This window comes from Pongo abelii, chromosome 1 (assembly GCF_028885655.2).
Source record: "Pongo abelii isolate AG06213 chromosome 1, NHGRI_mPonAbe1-v2.0_pri, whole genome shotgun sequence".
Taxonomy (NCBI): Eukaryota; Metazoa; Chordata; class Mammalia; order Primates; family Hominidae; genus Pongo; species Pongo abelii.
In genome coordinates, this window is record NC_071985.2 from 185,093,101 (window position 1) to 185,114,405 (window position 21,305).

At 38.0% G+C, this 21,305-nt stretch overlaps 1 protein-coding gene across 1 annotated transcript in view; it reads left to right on the plus strand.

Annotated features, from left to right (window-relative positions):
* The first annotated feature begins 12,890 nt into the window (after positions 1-12,890).
* Positions 12,891-21,305, plus strand: part of LOC100435710 (putative selection and upkeep of intraepithelial T-cells protein 1 homolog) — a 70,470-nt gene continuing 62,055 nt past the window's right edge. The window contains 1 exon segment of the mRNA XM_054549320.1: positions 12,891-12,966. Within this exon segment, the coding sequence (XP_054405295.1) occupies positions 12,891-12,966 (76 nt within the window).

Here is a 21,305-nt window from a genome sequence, read left to right on the forward strand (position 1 = left end):
GTCCTGTCTGCTTAAGTATTTTTTCTGCACATTACTCTGGGAGGATGAGGAACCCAAAATACAAAATTTCCTCCATTCCTCTAATCACCTTCATGCCCTTCTCAGTATACCTCAAGACCTTCAAGGTCATGTTTGAAGGGAGGTAAGTCCAGCCCTCTTGCAGAAATTAGCTAAAAAATAGGCTTCTCATCTACTTAAAAAGCATGGGGAAATGTGATTATAAGAAAAGAGATAATCATTTTGTTGCCAGAATGCCCCAAGCTAGAGTCACTATAAGGTCATGGAGACAAGGATATAGGCCAGCCCAAGGCTGCAGATGCAAGAGACAGAAGTGCCCATAGGACAGAGAGATGAAGGCTGACCCCAGGACAGATTACCAATAGAACAGAGATGAAGGCAAGGTTAGGGGTACCCATAAGACTGGTTAATTTCAGAACCCTGGAAATGAATAGGATCCCCATGTTTACCCTAGTATCTCCTCTGTTCTCAAGAGGGTAATTGTGATGAGATGAGACCAAGGTTAAGGGTACCTGGTGAGACTGGTTCATTCCAGAACCCTATGGACAAATGGGGGATGACCTACCTGTTCAGGAAAGGATAATAGGGAAATAAGAGGAGACACATTCTCTCCTTTTTTATTTTCTGTTTTCTTTTCACAGATGGGTAATTGCACCTCCATACCACATGACATGCCCCTCAGATCCATCCTTAAGAACTGGGAGGAAATTACAAAAGTCAGCTTAGAACCCAGTGCCTCATGCAGGAACACCTCAAATTAGCCTCCTTAGTCTTTTCTAATTGACAGTGGAATAAGGAGGGCAGGGCTAAGGAAAAGGGAAAATGCAAGAACAAGAGGCAGGCTCAACTATTGGCTGCTCTACCAGCCCTGCAGCCTCCCCCCGAGGTTGTCATCAGAATATACTCCCAGGTTCCTGCCATCAGTGAGGGAAGCCAGGAAACTGGAAGGCAAACTGTCCCAATAGGATAAATGGGAAAAAGCCCTGCACAGCTTGCTCCCTCTGTCACAAGCTTGGCCACTGGTAAAGGGACTTCTCTGAGTCCCAAAGGGCCCCTGGGACAGAATCCCAACCCATCATGGTGGTCTTGAGCTGAAGAGGCTCACTACTCTGATTGACTTACAAATGAGACATCATCATCAACAAGATGAAGCCAAGGGCAACTCTGGAGTTGAAAAGTAAAATTATAAATTTCCCTCTTAGGTCCAAGAGCTGCCTACTTCACTAATCTCCTTCTCTGAACAACTCTCCTACAAATCCTGTTGGGTAATGGGGGCAAATGACATCTCCTCTCTCCAAAAGAAAAGAGCCACACCCCTTTATATAACTTTAAGGGACCAATTACGATTCTCCCACCAGTCCCTGGTAATGTCTAAATATGCAATACCTCTTTGGGGCAAAAATATACTTTCCAAAATGAGTGCCTGCTTAATATTTACTCAACCTCTAAATTCACCTTTCTTTCTAATAGCCCTATTTCTCTTGGGGTAAGCTACAAAAATATTTAACCAATAAGTTCAACCTGGACAGTCTTACCTTAGTGGTTTAGAATAGTCCATACTTATTTGGACAAGCCCTAGGAAAATCTAACCAAGCAATCTCTTGAGGGAGGATAACTTATACAGTACATAGATAACCTCTTTATCTACTCCTCTGTCACAAGACTCACACAGCAACACATAGTACAAACATAACTTCCCAACAAACGGAAAATGACTTTTGTCTAATTCAGAAGTTATAAAGATAAAGAGGTATTGTTCTTGGTAAGGAAGGTTATAAAGAAAATATTTTGTCTAAAAAAGGATATTGTATGGTAAATTCTTGTCCTTAAGTAAAATGACTGTCATTTAAAAAGAGAGATGTTTAGGATAAGTCAGAAAGCCTAAGCATGTTGTAGATGGTCTATGTAAGTCATGAAAAGAATTGTGAAAAGAAATTTATAAAAATGCACAATTTTACAGACTATTAGGCCTAATAAATCCTTCATAAACTGCTACTGTGACTCTTAACTGTACAATTTGCCTGTTTTAAAGCCATTAAATTATATGTAAGGACTGGGGACAAAAGGAGTTAGCCATGCCCCTTACCTATGCTGGAACAAGTCAAACTTCTATTCTGTTTTGACATTTCTACTTGGTTTAAAACCCAAGGAGCCTTCTCTATTTGTGGCCAATCCTTTCACCAATGCCTCCTCACTAACTGGTCTAGGACTTGTATCACAGGCTATCTATCCCCTGACATCTACATAGCTCCTGGCAATCTCTCTCTTCCAGTACCAGTCTATGGCCATTCCATCTTTCCTGGGGTGAGGAGCATTATTCAATTAATCCCCCTTCTTGTGGGACTTGGCATGATAGCTGGTACAGAAACTGGAATTGATGGAATCACAAAAGCCTCCTTAATCTATAGCCAACTCTCAAAAGAAATAGCCAACAATATTGATGCCATGGCTAAAACTTTAATTATGCAAGGACAAATAGGTTCTTTAGCAGCTATAGTCTTCTAAAATTATCAAGGACTGGAAATGTTAATGGTGGCACAGGAAGGAATTTTGTTTACCCTTAGATGAAAAAATGTTGCTTTTGGGTAAATCAATTTAGAAAAGTATAAGGCAACATCAGACAACTCCTAAAACGAGCCTCCAATTTATAGGAACAAACCTCTTTGGGTTGGTTAAATTGGGAAGGAAACTTGAAATGGTTCTTCTGTGTGCTTTCTTTTATAGGCTCACTTGTTAGTCTCCTACATTTGATCCTTTGTGGTCCATGTCTTCTAAATCTAGTAACTGATTTGTCTTCTCTTGCCTTCAGCCCATCAAGCTCCTGATGATTCTCAGTGAGGGATACCATCCTGTCAACATTCAAAAGTCACCCTTCTACCGAGGACTCTTCGACCAGCCATCAGAGGGACACAGCAGAAGTGAAATCCCACCCCTGTCTCCCTTGGCCCTGACTGGATACCACTTTCACTAACTCACAGAGCCACCCTGTTCTGAGAGCTAGCAAGAAGCCAAGGCCCACAGAACAAGCACCACCACCTCCTCATCAGTAGGAAACAGTTTCAGAAGACTGACCTTTGTCCATTTTCCCAAAGAATTGGGTCTTGAATTCTTGAGGAGGGAAATGTTAGAGTAGGTAGTTAGGCAGGTGTGAGCAAGGAAAGAGAGGTTGCCCTCCCCAGGAATGTCAGGCAACCATCAGGTGATGGTTATGTGGTTGTTCAACTGTCTCTCTGAGATAATAATTGATCATGGCTGGTGACAGGAAAAGAGAGTCTCCCAATAAATAGGAAACACCTAAAGCTGGTGATGAGCAGCTTCCTGATAAGATTTAAGGAGTTTGGCAAGTGCTTAAGCCTGTGCACTGAGGCAAAATGATGGAATTCAATTGGTGTATGACCACCCTCTAAAAATACTAGAAGAACGCTAGAGGGAAAAATGCCTCAAATGAGCATGCACATAACTTCAGTAAACACACAGTGCATGCAGCCCCTCCCAATTTCTGGCAAGCCACTGCACATATAGACAGTCCCTCCCCCCAGGGGAAGAATTGGGGAAAAGATTTAAAAACCCTAGAAGCATGTCAACATATAAAATCCCAAGTCAAAGGTCAAACAGTGCACTTGCATCTCTCACATCACCCATTTGGCCCTCTTCCAAATGTACTTTACTTCCTTTTGTTCCTGCTCTAATAATTTTTAATAAACTTTCACTACTGCTCTAAAACTTGCCTTAGCCTTTCACTCTGCTTTATGCCCCTCAGACATACAGTTTTTCACCATTAACAATAATGTTATATGTAGATTTTTGTAGATGCACTTTCTCAGCTTGAAGTTCTCCTTAACTCTTAGCTTCCTAAGAGATTTTTTTTTATTATACTTTAAGTTTTAGGGTACATGTGCACAACGTGCAGGTTAGTTACATATGTATACATGTGCCATGCTGGTGTGCTGCACCCATTAACTCATCATTTAGCATTAGGTATATCCCCTAATGCTATCCCTCTCCCCTCCCCCCACCTCACAACAGTTCCCAGAGTGTGATGTTCCCCTTCCTGTGTCCATGTGTTCTCATTGTTCAGTTCCCATCTATGAGTGAGAACATGTGGTGTTTGGTTTTTTGTCCTTGTGATAGTTTACTGAGAATGATGATTTCCAATTTCATCCATGTCCCTACAAAGGACATGAACTCATCATTTTTTATGGCTGCATAGTATTCCATGCTGTATATGTGCCACATTTTCTTAATCCAGTCTATCATTGTTGGACATTTGGATTGGTTCCAAGTCTTTGCTATTGTGAATAGTGCCACAATAAACATACGTGTGCATGTGTCTTTATAGCAGCATGATTTATAGTCCTTTGGGTATATACCCAGTAATGGGATGGCTGGGTCAAATGGTATTTCTAGTTCTAGATCCCTGAGGAATCACCACACTGACTTCCACAATGGTTGAACTAGTTTACAGTCCCACCAGCAGTGTAAAAGTGTTCCTATTTCTCCACATCCTCTCCAGCACCTGTTGTTTCCTGACTTTTTAATGATTGCCATTCTAACTGGTGTGAGATGGTATCTCATTGTGGTTTTGATTTGCGTTTCTCTGATGGCCAGTGATGATGAGCATTTTTTCATGTGTCTTTTGGCTGCATAAATGTCTTCTTTTGAGAAGTGTCTGTTCATATCCTTCACCCACTTTTTGATGGGGTTGTTTTTCTCTTGTAAATTTGTTTGAGTTCATTGTAGATTCTGGATATTAGCTCTTTGTCAGATGAGTAGGTTGCAAAAATTTTCTCCCATTTTGTAGGTTGCCTGTTCACTCTGTTGGTAGTTTCTTTTGCTGTGCAGAAGCTCTTTAGTTTAATGAGATCCCATTTGTCAATTTTGGCTTTTGTTGCCATTGCTTTTGGTGTTTTAGATATGAAGTCCTTGCCCATGCCTATGTCCTGAATGGTAATGCCTAGGTTTTCTTCTAGGGTTTTTATGGTTTTCGGTCTAACGTTTAAGTCTTTAATCCATCTTGAATTAATTTTTGTATAAGGTGTAAGGAAGGGATCCAGTTTCAGCTTTCTACATATGGCTAGCCAGTTTTCCCAGCACCATTTATTAAATAGAGAATCCTTTCCCCATTCCTTGTTTTTCTCAGGTTTGTCAAAGATCAGATAGCAGGGATGCCCTCTCTCACCACTCCTATTCAACATAGTGTTGGAAGTTCTGGCCAGGGCAATTAGGCAGGAAAAGGAAATAAAGGGTATTCAATTAGGAAAAGAGGAAGTCAAATTGTCCCTTTTTGCAGACAACATGATGGTATATCTAGAAAACCCCATTGTCTCAGCCCAAAATCTCCTTAAGCTGATAAGCAACTTCAGCAAAGTCTCAGGATACAAAATCAATGTACAAAAATCACAAGCATTCTTATACACCAATAACAGACAAACAGAGAGCCAAATCATGAGTGAACTCCCATTCACAATTGCTTCAAAGAGAATATAATACTTAGGAATCCAACTTACAAGGGACGTGAAGGACCTCTTCAAGGAGAACTATAAACCACCGCTCAATGAAATAAAAGAGGATACAAACAAATGGAAGAACATTCCATGCTCATGGGTAGGAAGAATCAATATCATGAAAAATGGCCATACTGCCCAAGGTAATTTATAGATTCAATGCCATCCCCATCAAGCTACCAATGACTTTCTTCACAGAATTGGAAAAAACTACTTTAAATTTCCTATGGAACCAAAAAAGAGCCCGCATCACCAAGTCAATCCTAAGCCAAAAGAACAAAGCTGGAGGCATCATGCTACCTGACTTCAAACTATACTACAAGGCTACAGTAACCAAAACAGCATGGTACTGGTACCAAAACAGAGATATAGATCAATGGAACAGAACAGAGCCCTCAGAAATAATGCCACATATCTAAGAGATTTTTAAAACCATCAATTGATTTTTAATTTTGAAAAATACTTTTTCCTACATCTCTTGATATTTTCATAGTTTTTCATCTTTCATCCAATAGTGGAGTACATATTGATTGGCTTGTAATGTTGAATCAGCCTTGGGCTCCTAGGATTCACCTCACTTGGTTGCGATGTATTATCCTTTCTACACGTTGTTAGATTCACTAATATTTTCTTGATAAATTTTGCATCTATGTTCATAAGGTACCTTGATCTGTAGTGTTTAGTTGGTAACGAATTTGTCTGATTTTAATATCAGAACAATTCTGGTCTCATAAAAATTATAAAGTATTCATTTTTATATTATGGAAGAGATTGTATAAAATTGATGTAATTTTTTTCTTAAATGCTTGATAGGATTTGCCAGTGAAGCCATTTGGAACGTGGCCTATTTTTATTTCCTGGAAAGTTTTTAGCTACAGATTATTTTATTTAGTAGATATATATGACTATTCACATTATCTCTTTTCTTTTAAGTGAGCCTTGTTAGTGTCTTGGAAAGAATTGTTCTATGCCATATAAGTTGTTAAAGCTATGGGCATCGGGTTGTTTGTAGTATTCCCATATCTTCCTGTGAAAAGTCTGTGGGGTCTCCCATAATGTTCCATCTTTTCTTTCTAATATTTGTAATTTGTGTTTTCATTCCATTTTTCTTCATCAGTCTGGGTAGAGATCTATTAATTTTATTGATCTTTTAAAAGAAACTTGTTTTAGTTTCTTTTTAATATGGTTTTTCACTTTCATTGAATTCTGCTCCTATCTTTGTTGTGTACTTTAGATTTCTATTGGATAGAACTACACTGGAATGTGCCTTGCATACAATAACACTCCATAGATAAGTGCTTCATGAATGAATATTTGAGTTAAGATATGAAAGATACCTTTTTTTAGACCTCAAGTCTTGAGCTCAGTCCCAATTCCTTAACCATTTAATATTTCCAGGCTTCCCTCATCAAAGGTACTGCATTTCTGTGGTGCACTGTTCTAAGCCTTACAAACTTACAGTCTTACCTGCTATGTTTTACTGTTGCTTCTGGCCAATATCCAAAACTAAAACTCTCTAATGTTTCCCTTAGAAAAATATTTTACTATTTATCCTTTGTGTCTTTCTCACTCACACCTTGGGATTTGGTTTTGGCAATTGTCAAGGAAATTATAAAGTAGTATAGAGACATGTAAACATTTCCAAGGAAAAATAATAGAGTGTGAGATGGAAAATTCTCCATTCTGGTTATCAACTAATTTATCATTTTGCTTTTTCTGTTTACCCACATTTAAAACAATGAGGTAACCAGTGGAATCTTTTTTTGTTTATAATCAAGGTATAATTTAATGCAGTGAAATAAATTAAGTGTACAGTGCAATGAATTGTATACACCTGTGTAACCCACGTACCTATCTACACTTCAATTATTCCAGACAGTTCTCTCTTGCCCCTTACTAATCAATCCCCGCTCCTTCAGTGATAGCCCTTCTGAGGTTTTCCAACTTATTTTGTCTTTGCCTGTTTCAGATGCTCATATACATGAAATCATATAGTACATATTTTGTCTTGCTTCTTTTATTTAGTATAATATTTTGAAATCCATCCATGCTGTTGCATGTTTCATTAGTTTTTTTCTAATTGCTGAGTAGTATTTTTATGGTTAAAATACAATTTAGTTTATCCATTTTCCTGTTGATGGGCATCTGGGCTATTTCTACTTTTGGGCTAGTATGAATAAGATTGCTATGAACATTCTTATACAAGGAGTTCTGCAGATATGCTTTCATTTCTCTTGGATACATGTCAGAGTGGAATTGTTGGGTCATGGAGCAGACACATGCTTAACTGTATAAGAAACTGCCAGTCTTAGGCACAACTTTAAATGTATGAGAGTTCCAGTTATCCACATCCTTGCCAACATTTAGTGTTGTCAGTTTTTAAATTTCAGCTATTTTAGTGGTTCTGAAGTGAAATCTCATTATAGTTTTACCTTGTATTTCTCTAATAGTGAGTGTGTTGAGCACTTTTATTGTACTTATTGGCTCTATTTTCTTTCTTAAAGTGTCTATGTCTTTTGCCCTTTTAAAATTGGGTTGTTTTCAAAATCAATATTGAGGTGTAGGAGTTCTTTATATATTCTGGATATAAGCCCTTTGTTGGATATCTAAGATGCCCACATATTTCCATGGTCTATCTTGCCTTATTATATTCTTAATGGTGCTTTTAATAAGAAGTCTTTAATTTTGATGAAATTTGAATCTTTTTTTAATAGTTACTGCTTTTTGTATCTTGCCCCAATTTTTGCCTACCACGTTTTCATAATCTTCTATGGTTTATACATTATATTTTAATTTTTACATTTAAATTTCCATCTCATATTAAATTTTGTTTAAAATGTCAGGTTAAGGTTGAGATACATCATGACATGCAGTTTATGTATATAACAAACCTGCACATATGTCACTGAACCTAAAATAAAACTTAAAGAAATACAAAAAAAAGAAACTAACAACAAAAATAATACAAATAAAAAATAATAAAGCATAGCAAGTATTTACATAGTATTTTATATCAATTTAGCTATTACAAGTAATCTAGAGATGATTTAACATACATAGGAGGATGTATGCAGGTTCTGTGCAAACATTAACTTGAGTGTCCTCGAATTTTGTTATCCTCGTGGATCCTGGAACGAATCATTTGAGCATACCAAAGGATGACTGTACATACATACATGGATCACCATTTACACGTACACGTGTGCTGTATGAATATATATACTTGTGTACATATAAACTCATGCATATGAACATATATGTAAACATACATAAACATGTGTAATCATTTATAAATATGTACATGTACTTGTGTACATTGTATACATATTTTACACATGTATACCTGTACATGTTATACATGTACTTATATATGTACCTATATGTTATATGTACTTATGCATTTATATAACCTATATTATCTATAGTTACTTTCATATATGAGACTTAAGAAATAATATATATATATTTATTGAAATTACACTCTTCATAATTTTACTTTTGTTCCTCTCTTCAGCTCACCTCTCATCCTTCCCTCCCATCCGAACTCCCATTCCAGCCACAGTAAACTGCTTGAAAATTTCTGAGTTGCCCATCTTCTCCTGTATCTTTCAAAGTATTGCTTCCTTAGCCTGGAAAGACTACTCTGATCCCTTTCTTAACTGGGCTTAGCGGGTAATTTTATTTCAAGACTCCTCTCAGCCATTATCAGCTTCCTAAACCTTCCTTGAATGCTTAATCTGAATTTAGTGCCTTTTATTTGTGCTTCCACAGCTTCCCTCCTTTCCTTTCTAGGTACAGGTACAGCATTCAAAATAAACTCATCGCAGCCATTTTGTTCAGCACCAATTACATGAAATATGTACATCAGGTTACATCTTGCTTTCCTTCAGAGTGAGGCGTGTCATGTTAGTACTTTCATACTGCCAGCTGTGATCACTGAAGCTGAACAAAGAGTTCTACCCACAGGTTGAAGCAGCCAGTTCCCTGGGAATTTCCCTTGGACTGGAACATAAGAATCAGGCTGGCAGAATCAGATTCCCTGAGTTTGACAGCAGAGGAAAGGGCTTTGCTAGGCAGTTTCCCTGATCCCCATCTCACTCTGGCACATCCTGCCCTAGCTACAAGAAAACTGCTGAAGCACTGTCGAAATTCATGTGACTCAGTTGAGACTCATTCTGTAGGGACAACAGAGAACTGATTTGGATCACCTGGCTCAAGTGGGTGAGTAGATTTAGTAAGATTTAGGGACACAGTCCTTGCTTCATTGATGGTCTTCATTTTTATTCCTCTCTCTTCTTTGTGCCTTCTAGGGGGAACTCCACTCCACATTTCCAGGGACTTGACAGTCCTGTATTTAGCCACTAGTTTAAGGCATATCCCACATGTCCTACCTGAGCCTATTAGAGGCTTTATGAAGTCAGCTGTATCTGGGTTGTGGGAATGTGGTGAGACTAGAGAATGTCATGGTGTTAAGCCCATTGCTGTGCTTCATTTGCTGTAAAATGATTCTGTTTGTGAGAGACAATGTTGTATAGCAGGGGTCCCCACCCCTGGGCCACAGACTGTTACTGCTCCATGGCCTGTTAGAAATCAGGCCAACAGCAGGAAGTGAGTGCAGGGCCAGCAAGCGAAGCTCCATCTGTATTTATAGGTCATCCCCAGTGCTCACATTACCTCCTGAGCTCCGTCTCCTGTCAGATCAGCAGCGGCATTAGATTAATATAGGAGTGTGAAACCTATTGTAAACTGTGCATGTGAGGGATCTAAGTTGCATGCTCCTTATGCCTGATGATCTGTCAGTCTCCCACTGTCACGCCCAGATGGGACCATCTAGTTGCAGGAAAACCAGGACAGGCCTCCCACTGATTCTACATTATGGTGAGTTGCATAATTATTTCATTACATATTACAATGTTATAATAGTAGAAATAAACTGCCCAATAGATTTAAGGCACTTGATACATCACCAAACTAATCCTCCCTTCCCCCAGTCCATGGAAAAACTGTTTCCCACGAAATCTGTCCTTGGTATCAAAAAGGTTGGGGACTGCTGTTGTATGGGATATCACGGAATGAAAAGGCATTCTGTATGTATATGAGTTGTTGTGCATTAAGAAGTGCTGCTGGCAGGGACATCAGATCCAATAACAGAGTATCTGTCCCTTCAAGGTAAATGAGTGTCCCTTTAATTATAGATGTGCCCGTCTAACCTATTAGGTTCCTGAAAACTAAAAGTCCTCTACTGCATGTCTTTTGGCTAGGGAGAAGATGAGGGACTCCTTCAGAGCTGAAATGGAGACCTCTGGGTTTTTCAAACATGTGCTCAGTTGTCTATTTAGAACTTTAAATTTCCCCTTTTCCTTAAGTCCGTCTTCCAGGGTAGTCTGAAGAAGGTAGAGGACTGCACAGTCTTTACAATTGCTACTTTTTGCCATAGCAACCAAGTCATTTTGTTTTCTTCTCTGCACCTTACTCCTCACTTGCGGTTAATCTTTGTGCCTCAAATATTGGCAAATTGCATCCATATATTAGCTGTGCCCTCCTCGACTACATAAGCAACCCAATTTCAGAATCATATTTGGAGGGTTTCTTTCTGGGAGGCAATTTAAGTACCAGTTCCTGCATCAGTCATGGTTCTAATAAAAAAAAAAGTTGAAATGCTCAAATTTTGGGGCATTCAAATAAAAGATCATTTACAAATGTGCGAACAAGGTGTAGAGAAATCCTATTGCAATATCCTGGAGCTAAAATAAAAGGGTTGTGACCAGGCCTGGGCTTGAGGGAGCAGGAGCAGGAAGCAGTAACTAAAACTTGAGGACAACAAGGACTTTTTTGTTTTAATGAAAATTATGAGTCGAGATTTGAATCTGGTTCCAAAGCCCCTGCTTTTTATCCCTTTTAAACAATAAAATTCAATATACTAAAAATGATGAGTGAACTAATACTTTATCATTCTTAATTTTCTTGTAGTACTTATACATTATAGTATAGTACCTATTAGGCACCATTATGACCACTTTATATATAATAATTCCATCAATTCCAACAATAAATGTAATGAGGAAAAATTATTATTCCTTACTTACAGCTGAATAAACAGAGTCACAGAGTGTTTTTATAGTAACTTGCCTAAGTTCATACAACTAAATAGTAAAAACAGGATTTCTACTTAGCAGTACCATTTTAGGACCTCGCTTTTAATCACTATGCTTACTACCTCTTAGCCTCTTAGTAGTTCCTATCCTAGAGGATAAAGCTTAAATTCATTACCCTAGCATATGAAGCCCTTCACAGTGTGCTCTCTGCCTCATTCCTTAATCTTGCTAGACAAATATATTCCTCAATTTCCCTTGCTCAGTAGGGTTTCTGCATATTGAATCTGGTGTATGTCCCCATTCCCTTTATACTCTATGAGATAACCACCTCATTCTTCAAAATGTTGACACCACCTCACTAGTAAAGTCTTCACTTTGTGGATCTTCTCTCTGCCATGATGCTGCAGAGTGAATTGCTCTCCAAGGTTGCAAGAACTGCCCATGTACATAAGATGGCATTTTTACATTATTGTTAATGTCCAAGTGTCTGTTCACTTGTCTATGACCCTAGAATCTAGCAAACCTTTTTTTGTTGAGGGATAAATAGATAACCATCACATTTGTCTGCTGAAACAAAAGCCAGAACATTATAGAACTGATGAAAAACCTTCACATTAGACTAAAATATGCAATTGTATTTTACCCTTTGTTCTCCATGGCCATAGTAGGCTCATTCATCTGTCTCTAATTGTGAGTTCTTCAGAAGCAGGAAATTCTGAGGGATTGCCATAACTAAAGAAAAGAAAGTCATATTCTCTTATAAAGTGGTTACTTATTCATTCCATAAGAATAATAGATCTAAATGTGTCTTTAAATTTTTCTTTGAACCTAAATGAAACTAAATGTGGCAGATGCTTAGGCTACTAAGGTTTTGGAGAACAGGACCTACTCCCTAGATCTGCTGCCACTTTCTCTGGAGAAGCAGGTTCACTTGATGAAATTTACAACACCGGAAGACAAATGACATCTAGCCTGGGAGGAAGAAATCCTTTAATGAGAAAGAAGCCGCTGGCTGGACTTGGTCATTATACTGAACATCTTAAAAGTAGAGTTACCAGATTTAGAAAATAAAAATTATATGATGCACAAGAAATATTTATACCAAAAAACTTGCACTGCCGATCTGAAATTCAAATCTAACTGGGGGTTCTATGTTTTATCTGGTAACTCTATTTGAGAGTTAATTACTGCAGGAAGATGTGGAGATATGTGATTTCTGTGACATATTAATCCTGTTCTCACTGAACCTGCCTAATTTCTTATCACAGGTATAATGGAAACTACAGGGCTATCTTTATCCAGATACTTTGTTGTTATGAATCTCCTCCAGATGACAACATCAAGTTCAGGTATGACTCTCTCTTACCCTTACGGGCCTTGGCAATATGAAGTGTGCCAGAAAAAGCAAGGACCAAACAAAAGGGACAAACTCTTGAGCATTGTTCCTTAGGTTTAATACATAGTTATGTAATGAGGATATGTACTATAAAAACTGTCTTATGGTTAGGAAAAATTACTTCTAATCAGCAAGTCTTTATCATGTATTGGGTTCCAGGGAGAAAAAAAAATGAAGAAGACCTAATATTTGCCCTCACGAACTCAATATTTGTATTGAGGTGACATGATTTACTTATATCTTATACAATGAAGAAGCTGTCCAAATTGTGGTCCATATTGGAACCCATGTGAGTTCTCTGTAGAGTAAGATAAGCAAAGACACAATAGGCTGGTGGGACCTTGATAGGTGATGAAAATTTGCAGTGGAAGAGGATTAATGCAAAGCAGACATAAATATAGTTTATTTAGAGACATATACATTAAAATCCTGAACCAATAAGTGGCACACAAAATTTAAAATTTCTGGCAAAAGCTACTTGTTGCATGGTACAAATCTTACCGATGCATAGTTGGGTAGTGTTCAGTCTTTGGCTAATAAAACAAAAGCTGCCACAAACACCCTTGTACATATATTTTGAGCATATCTATGAGTAAGAATGTAGGAAATATTTCTATGAATAGAACTATTTTGTCAAAGGCTATGTGCTGTTTTTATTATGATATTAAAAATATTATTCTGAAATAGTTACCAATGTACATGTCCACCAACAGCATATGTGAGTTTGTCAGGTGGGTGTTACAGGTTTCAGGGTATTTTATATTTTCCACACTTACAGATGAAAAATAGAAACTCGCAGTGATAATATTTTAATATCTTACTTGTTTATTGAGTTAGGGTAGCCTTCTTTCCTCTCAAAAAATTGTATTCATTTTCTCTAAACTGCCTACTTGCTGGCCTTACTCCACATTTTGTTTGCATTAAACTTGCACAAATCTCTTTTTGATCTGTTATAACTGCTGCATGTGTTTCTGACCAGTTTATAATTCAATAGACTTGTTAGTTATATTTTGGATGTGCAGAATTGTTTGGTTTTTGACTTTTGATTTTATTTTGTGAATTACAAAATTTCCCCCAAGTTTCCATTTATTTTGCCCTCCTTTTTCTCCTCATTGACTTTTAACATTTTTATAGACTTTATTTTCTATAGAAGTTTTAGGTTTACAGAAAAAATGTGCAGAAGGTATACAAAGTTCCCACATAGCCCCACTCCCTCTTCCCTACCTGCCCCCCTCCCACAGAGTTTCCCCTTTTGTTAACCTCTTGCATTTGTGTGGTACATTTATTGAAATTAATGAACAAATATTGATAGATTATTATTAACTAAAGTCCAAGTTTACATTAGACACTCTGTGTGTACCTTTCTCTAGGATTTAACAAATTGTTATATAAATGAGCCAGAGATAGCCTTTGCATATTGGCCCTTTGCTGCTTACTTCTTAAATCAGGCTGAGACTCATTAGCTCAAAAGCCCACAATGCCAAACTGAAATGTTTTCTCATCCAGTTGTTGTAAATATATCTCCAACAGGCAGATTTTTTTTTTGCCATTTTATGTCTTCCTGCTTTGTACACCTTGGGAAACTGCACCCAACATCTGCCAGCCATAGATAAGAAAAATCTTGTAGTTATATAAACTGCAGGCTGCTGCCCTTCAGAGCCCTCTGACCCAGCAGCTTCTTACCATGCTGTGAAGTGATGTTATCTAGACATGCAGCATCTCCCTTCCCATCGTTGGGAGCTCCTTTGTCCTCCTGCATTCTGGATAGTGGTCCCCGTGCTTCTATAAGGCCTTATGCTGTGAGGACTGTTCTTTTTGCAACCCTGTCCAAGTAGTGTCCAAATAGAAGCTTTGTGTGCTACTGCCACCTGTGGTCTTATCTTTTTCCTTGATAAGCCTCTGAAATTCTCAAATTCATTATATAAATGTATTATGCTATGTATCCACTGTTATAGTATCATAGGATATAATTTCACCATCATAAAAATGTCCTGTGCTTCACCTGTTCATCCCTCCCTTCCCCTAAGGCCTGGCCAATTACTGCTCTTTTTACTGTCTCTATAGGTCTGACTCAGAATTTCATACGGTTGGAAATTCAACAACTCTTCATGCTAAAAACTCTCAATAAATTAGGTATTGATGGGACGTATCTCAAAATAATAAGAGCTATCTATGACAAACCCACAGCCAATATCATACTGAATGGACAAAAACTGGAAGCATTCCCTTTGAAAACTGGTACAAGACAGGGATGCCCTCTCTCACCACTCCTATTCAACATAGTGTTGGAAGTTCTGGCCAGGACAATTAGGCAGGAGAAGGAAATAAAGTGTATTCAATTAGAAAAAGAGGAAATCAAATTGTCCCTGTTTGCAGACGACATGATTGTATATCTAGAAAACCCCATTGTCTCAGCCCAAAATCTACTTAAGCTGATAAGCAACTTCAGCAAAGTCTCAGGATACAAAATCAATGTACAAAAATCACAAGCATTCTTATACACCAATAACAGACAAACAGAGAGCCAAAGCATGAGTGAACTCCCATTCACAATTGCTTCAAAGAGAATAAAATACTTAGGAATCCAACTTACAAGGGACGTGAAGGACCTCTTCAAGGAGAACTATAAACCACTGCTCAATGAAATAAAAGAGGATACAAACAAATGGAAGAACATTCCATGCTCATGGGTAGGAAGAATCAATATCGTGAAAAATGGCCATACTGCCCAAGGTAATTTATAGATTCAATGCCATCCCCATCAAGCTACCAATGACTTTCTTCACAGAATTGGAAAAAACTACTTTCAAGTTCATATGGAACCAAAAAAGAGCCCACATTGCCAAGTCAATCCTAAGCCAAAAGAACAAAGCTGGAGGCATCACGCTACCTGACTTCAAACTATACTACAAGGCTACAGAAACCAAAACAGCATGGTACTGGTATCAAAACAGAGATATAGACCAATGGAACAGAACAGAGCCCTCAGAAATAATGCCGCATATCTACAACTATCTGATCTTTGACAAACTTGAGAAAAACAAGCAATGAGGAAAGGATTCCCTATTTAATAAATGGTGCTGGGAAAACTGGCTAGCCATATGTAGAAAGCTGAAACTGGATCCCTTCCTTACACCTTATACAAAAATTAATTCAAGATGGATTAAAGACTTAAACGTTAGACCGAAAACCATAAAAACCCTAGAAGAAAACCTAGGCATTACCATTCAGGACATAGGCATGGGCAAGGACTTCGTGTCTGAAACACCAAAAGCAATGGCAACAAAAGCCAAAATTGACAAATGGGATCTCATTAAACGAAAGAGCTTCTGCACAGCAAAAGAAACTACCAACAGAGTGAACAGGCAACCTACAAAATGGGAGAAAATTTTTGCAACCTACACATCTGACAAAGGGCTAATATCCAGAATCTACAATGAACTCAAACAAATTTACAAGAAAAAAACAAACAACCCCATCAAAAAGTGGGCGAAGGATATGAACAGACACTTCTCAAAAGAAGACATTTATGCAGCCAAAAGACACATGAAAAAATGCTCATCATCACTGGCCATCAGAGAAATGCAAATCAAAACCACAATGAGATACCATCTCACACCAGTTAGAATGGCAATCATTAAAAAGTCAGGAAACAACAGGTGCTGGAGAGGATGTGGAGAAATAGGAACACTTTTACACTGTTGGTGGGACTGTAAACTAGTTCAACCATTGTGAAAGTCAGTGTGGCGATTCCTCAGGGATCTAGAACTAGAAATAGCATTTGACCCAGCCATCCCATAACTGGATATATACCCAAAGGACTATAAATCATGCTGCTATAAAGACACATGAACATGTATGTTTATTGCGGCACTATTCACAATAGCAAAGACTTGGAACCAACCCAAATGTCCAACAATGATAGACTGGATTAAGAAAATGTGGCACATATACACTATGGAATACTATGCAGCCATAAAAAATGATGAGTTCATGTCCTTTGTAGGGACATGGATGAAATTGGAAATCATCATTCTCAGCAAACTATCTCAAGAACAAAAAAGCAAACACCGCATATTCTCACTCATAGATGGGAACTGAACAATGAGAACACATGGACACAGGAAGGGGAACATCACACTCTGGGGACTGTTGTGGGGTGGGGGGAGGGGGGAGGGATAGCATTAGGAGATATACCTAATGCTAAATGATGAGTTAATGGGTGCAGCACACCAGCATGGCACATGTATGCATATGTAACTAAACTGCACATTGTGCACATGTACCCTAAAACTTAAAGTATAATAATAATAAAAAAAAAAAAAAAAAACAAAGACAGACTATGCTGGGATGAGAGGCTGAGCTTCCTGACCCCAGGCTTGAGTTCAGTCTGTTGACTGTCAGATTACTGGGATTTAAACTACTAAATAAATTCAGCAAACTTTTCTACCTAAAAAAAAAAAAAAAAAAAAAAAAAAGAATTTCATACGGTTGGATTCATACAGTCTGTGCTCTTTTCAAACTGACTTATTTCACTTAGTAATATGTATTTAATCTTCCTACATGTCTTTTAATGGCTTCATAACTCATTTCTTTCTATCACTGAGTAATAGTTCATTGTATGGACTTATCATAGTTTGTTTATTCATTCACTTACTGAAGCACATCCTGACTGCTTCCAATTTTAACAAGTATTAGAAAAGACTCTTTAAGCATTTGTATCAAGTTTTTGTGTGAATGTAGTTTTCAACTAATTTGGGTTATACTTAGAAGCACAATTTCTAGATTATATAGTAAGCTTATATTCAGCTTTGCAAGAATGTCAAACTGCCTTCCAAAGTTCCTATACCATTTTGCACTCCCACCAGCAATGAATGAGAGTTCCTGTTCTTCACGTCCTTGTTTGTATTTTTGATTTCAGCCATTCTTATAATAGGTTTAGGGTAGTATCCCATTGTTTGAATTTGCAATTCCTAAATGATATATGATTTTGAGCATTTTAACATCTTTATTTGTCATCTATCTTCTTTAATAAACTGTTCAGATATTTTGTCTATTTTTAATTGTGTGGTTTGTTTTTACACTGTTAATTTGTATATTCTGCATAGAATCCTTCATCAGCTATCTTTTGCAATTTTTTTTTAGTCTGTGGCTTGTTTTTTTCTTCTCTTAACAAAAGCTTTTGCAGAGCAGACATTTTTAATTTTAATGAACCAAAATTTGAATATAATGAATTAGTGTTTGATCTGTTATACCTTTTCTATACATTCTTGACCAGTTTGAAATTCAATTTAGTGACTTATTTTTATGTTGTGCAATTCAACAGTTTCTTCTTTTCACAGTGTCCAAGTCCTACGTTTGCTTAGTAAGAGTTTTCCAGACCACATTTCAAGATTATAACAATGACTCTTTCATTTATTTTAAATTTTGAAACTAACCCATGCAAAATGATTTCTTATATAATAATTGAGATTAAAATCTGACATTATTTTTTTCAAAAAATACCTAGTTTTTTTTTTATTTATTAAGTAATCCATCTTTCTTCAGATATCCCAGATGTTATTTTTATCATAAACCAAATTCCCCTAAGGATTTACATTTCCAAACTCTGTCCCATCGAACTCTCTTCTCATGGGCCAATTATAGAACTTTTTAAAAAATGTAGTATTTATATAATTAATTTAATATCTTGTAGAAATATTCTCTGCTCAGTGTTTTTTATAATATAGTTTTTCTATTTAAAGTTTATAAGCATATTTTCTTTTTTGAAGTACTTTAAAGATATTTTTATTTTCAGGATCTCAAATGGTTACATCAAGTTATGTGTGCTGTATTGTTGATTTTAACATAAAATGTTCGATATTTTCCATTATGCCTTTCAAATTTTTTTCTTTCTTTTTCTTTATTTTCTCTAAGATTGTTGTAAACTGGAAAATGTGATAAAATATGTATTATACAACCTTAAGAATATATCAAATTATATATCTAGTTAGATATAAAAACTAGTATAGAATAACAATGAAATAATTTTACCTTGCATTATTATTATTATTTTAGAATAGACATAAAGGTAAATATGACAATTAGCTTGTAATCACTCTATATGTGATATTTTGCTGTTACATATGCATTTAAAACACATTCAAAATAATCAATATTTTAAATATATCATTGGAGTTTAATTGATTAAGGCACTAAAACTTGCAGAGTCTGCAAAATATCTCAAGCACTGATCTTAGGAGCAGTTTAGGGAGGGTAAGAATCTTGTAGCCTCAAGCTGCAATGCCCTTTAGCCATAATTCCTAATCTTGTGGCTAATGTTAGTCCTACAGAGGCAATCTAGTCGCCAGGCAAGAAGGAGGCCTGCTTTGGGAAAGGGCTGTTATCATCTTAGTTTTAAACTATAAACTATAAATAAGTTTCTCCCAAAGTTAGCTCAGCCTACGCCCAGGAATGAACAAGGACAGTTTGGGTGTTAGAAGCAAGATGGAGGCAGTTACGTTAGGTCTCTTTCACTGACTCAGTCTTAATTTTGCAAAATCGATTTCACTTTCCTCAATGAGTGGGGCAAGGGACCAACATGGAGAGTTTGAAATGTCCCCTCTTCCCACATCTTATTGTAGTCAGGGACTAAATATCAACTTTGAGAGTTTCTGAGCCTCAACACTGAAAGAACATCTGTTACAGCCAAGTTGTATCACAAACAGAAAATGATAAATGAAACATCCTAACCTGTGTACATTTGTAGGGGCAGGTGGTGGTAGTTTAAGACATCTTGTTGGTAACATCCAAGAAAATAGAGAGACGCGACGTGTTAAGCATAGTACTTCCATAATAGCAGACTGTGAAGAATAAGGAGGTCAAACTAAACATAGAATGTGTGAGAATTTTCCAGAATTTAAAAAAGACAAGAATCGTCCAATTCAAGAAGCACTATGAAAGAGCCAGAAAAAGACAAATGCATTCATACATGGATTCATTATAGTTAAAATGGAGTAAATTTTAAGAACTGCCTGAAAGTATGTTTAGAGTAAATGAAATAATGGAATGAAGATGGGCATGTGTGGCTGGCAAGATGACTGAATAGGAACAGCTCGTCTGCACCTCCCAGCAAAATCATTGCAGAAGATGGGTGATTTCTGCATTTCCAACTGAGGTACCCAGCTCATGTCATTGAGACTGGTTAGACAGAGGGTGCACTGAGGGCAAGCTGAAGCAGGGTGGGGCTTCACCTCACCCGGGAAGTGCAAGGGGTTGGGGAACTCCCTCCCCTAGCCAAGGGAAGCCATGAGGGACTGTGCCATGAGCAGCAGTGCTTTCCAGCCGAGATACTACGCTTTTACCATGGTCTTCACAACCCATAGACCAGGAGATTCCCTCAGGTGCCTACGCCACCAGAGCCCTGGGTTTCAAGCACAAAACTGGGCAGCTGTTTGGGCAGACACCAAGCTAGCTGCAGGAGTTTTTGTTCATACCCCAGTGGCTCCTGGAATGCCAGGGAGAGAGAACCATTCACTTGGCTGGAAATGGGGCTGACGCCAGGGAGCCAAGTGGTCTAGCTCAGCAGATCCCATTTCCATGGAGCCCAGCAAGCTAAGATCCACTGGCTTGAAATTCTTGCTGCCAGCACAGCAGTTGGAAGTCATCCTGGAATGCTTGAGCTTGGTGCAGAGAAGGGCATCCACCATTACTGAGGCTTGAGTAGACGGTTTACCCCTCACAGTGTAAACAAAGCCGCCTGAAATTTCAAACCGGGCAGAGCCCACCGCAGCTCTGCAAAGCCGCTGTAGCAAGACTGCCTCTCTAGATTCTTCCTCTCTGGGCAGGACATCTCTGAAAGAAAGGCAGCAGCCCCAGTCAGGGGCTTATAGATAAAACTCTCATCTCCCTGGAACAGAGAACCTGGGGGAAGGTTGGCTGTGGGCACAGCTTCAGCAGACTTAAACATTCCTGACTGCTGGCTCTGAGGAGAGAAGTGGATCTCCAAGCACAGCACTTGAGCTCTGCTAAGGGACAGATTGCCTCCTCAAGTGGGTACCTGACCCCTGTTCCTCCTGATGGGGAGACACCTCCCAGAAGGGGTTGACAGACACCTCATATGGGAGAGCTCTGGCTGGCATCTGGTGGGTGCCCATCTGAGACAAAGCTTCCAGAGGAAGGAAAGGGCAGCAATCTTGGCTGTTCTGTAGCTTCCGCTGGTGATACCCAGGCAAACAGGGTCTGGAGTGGACCGACAGCAAACTCCAGCAGACCTGCAGCAGAGGGGCCTGACTGTTAGAAGGAAAACTAACA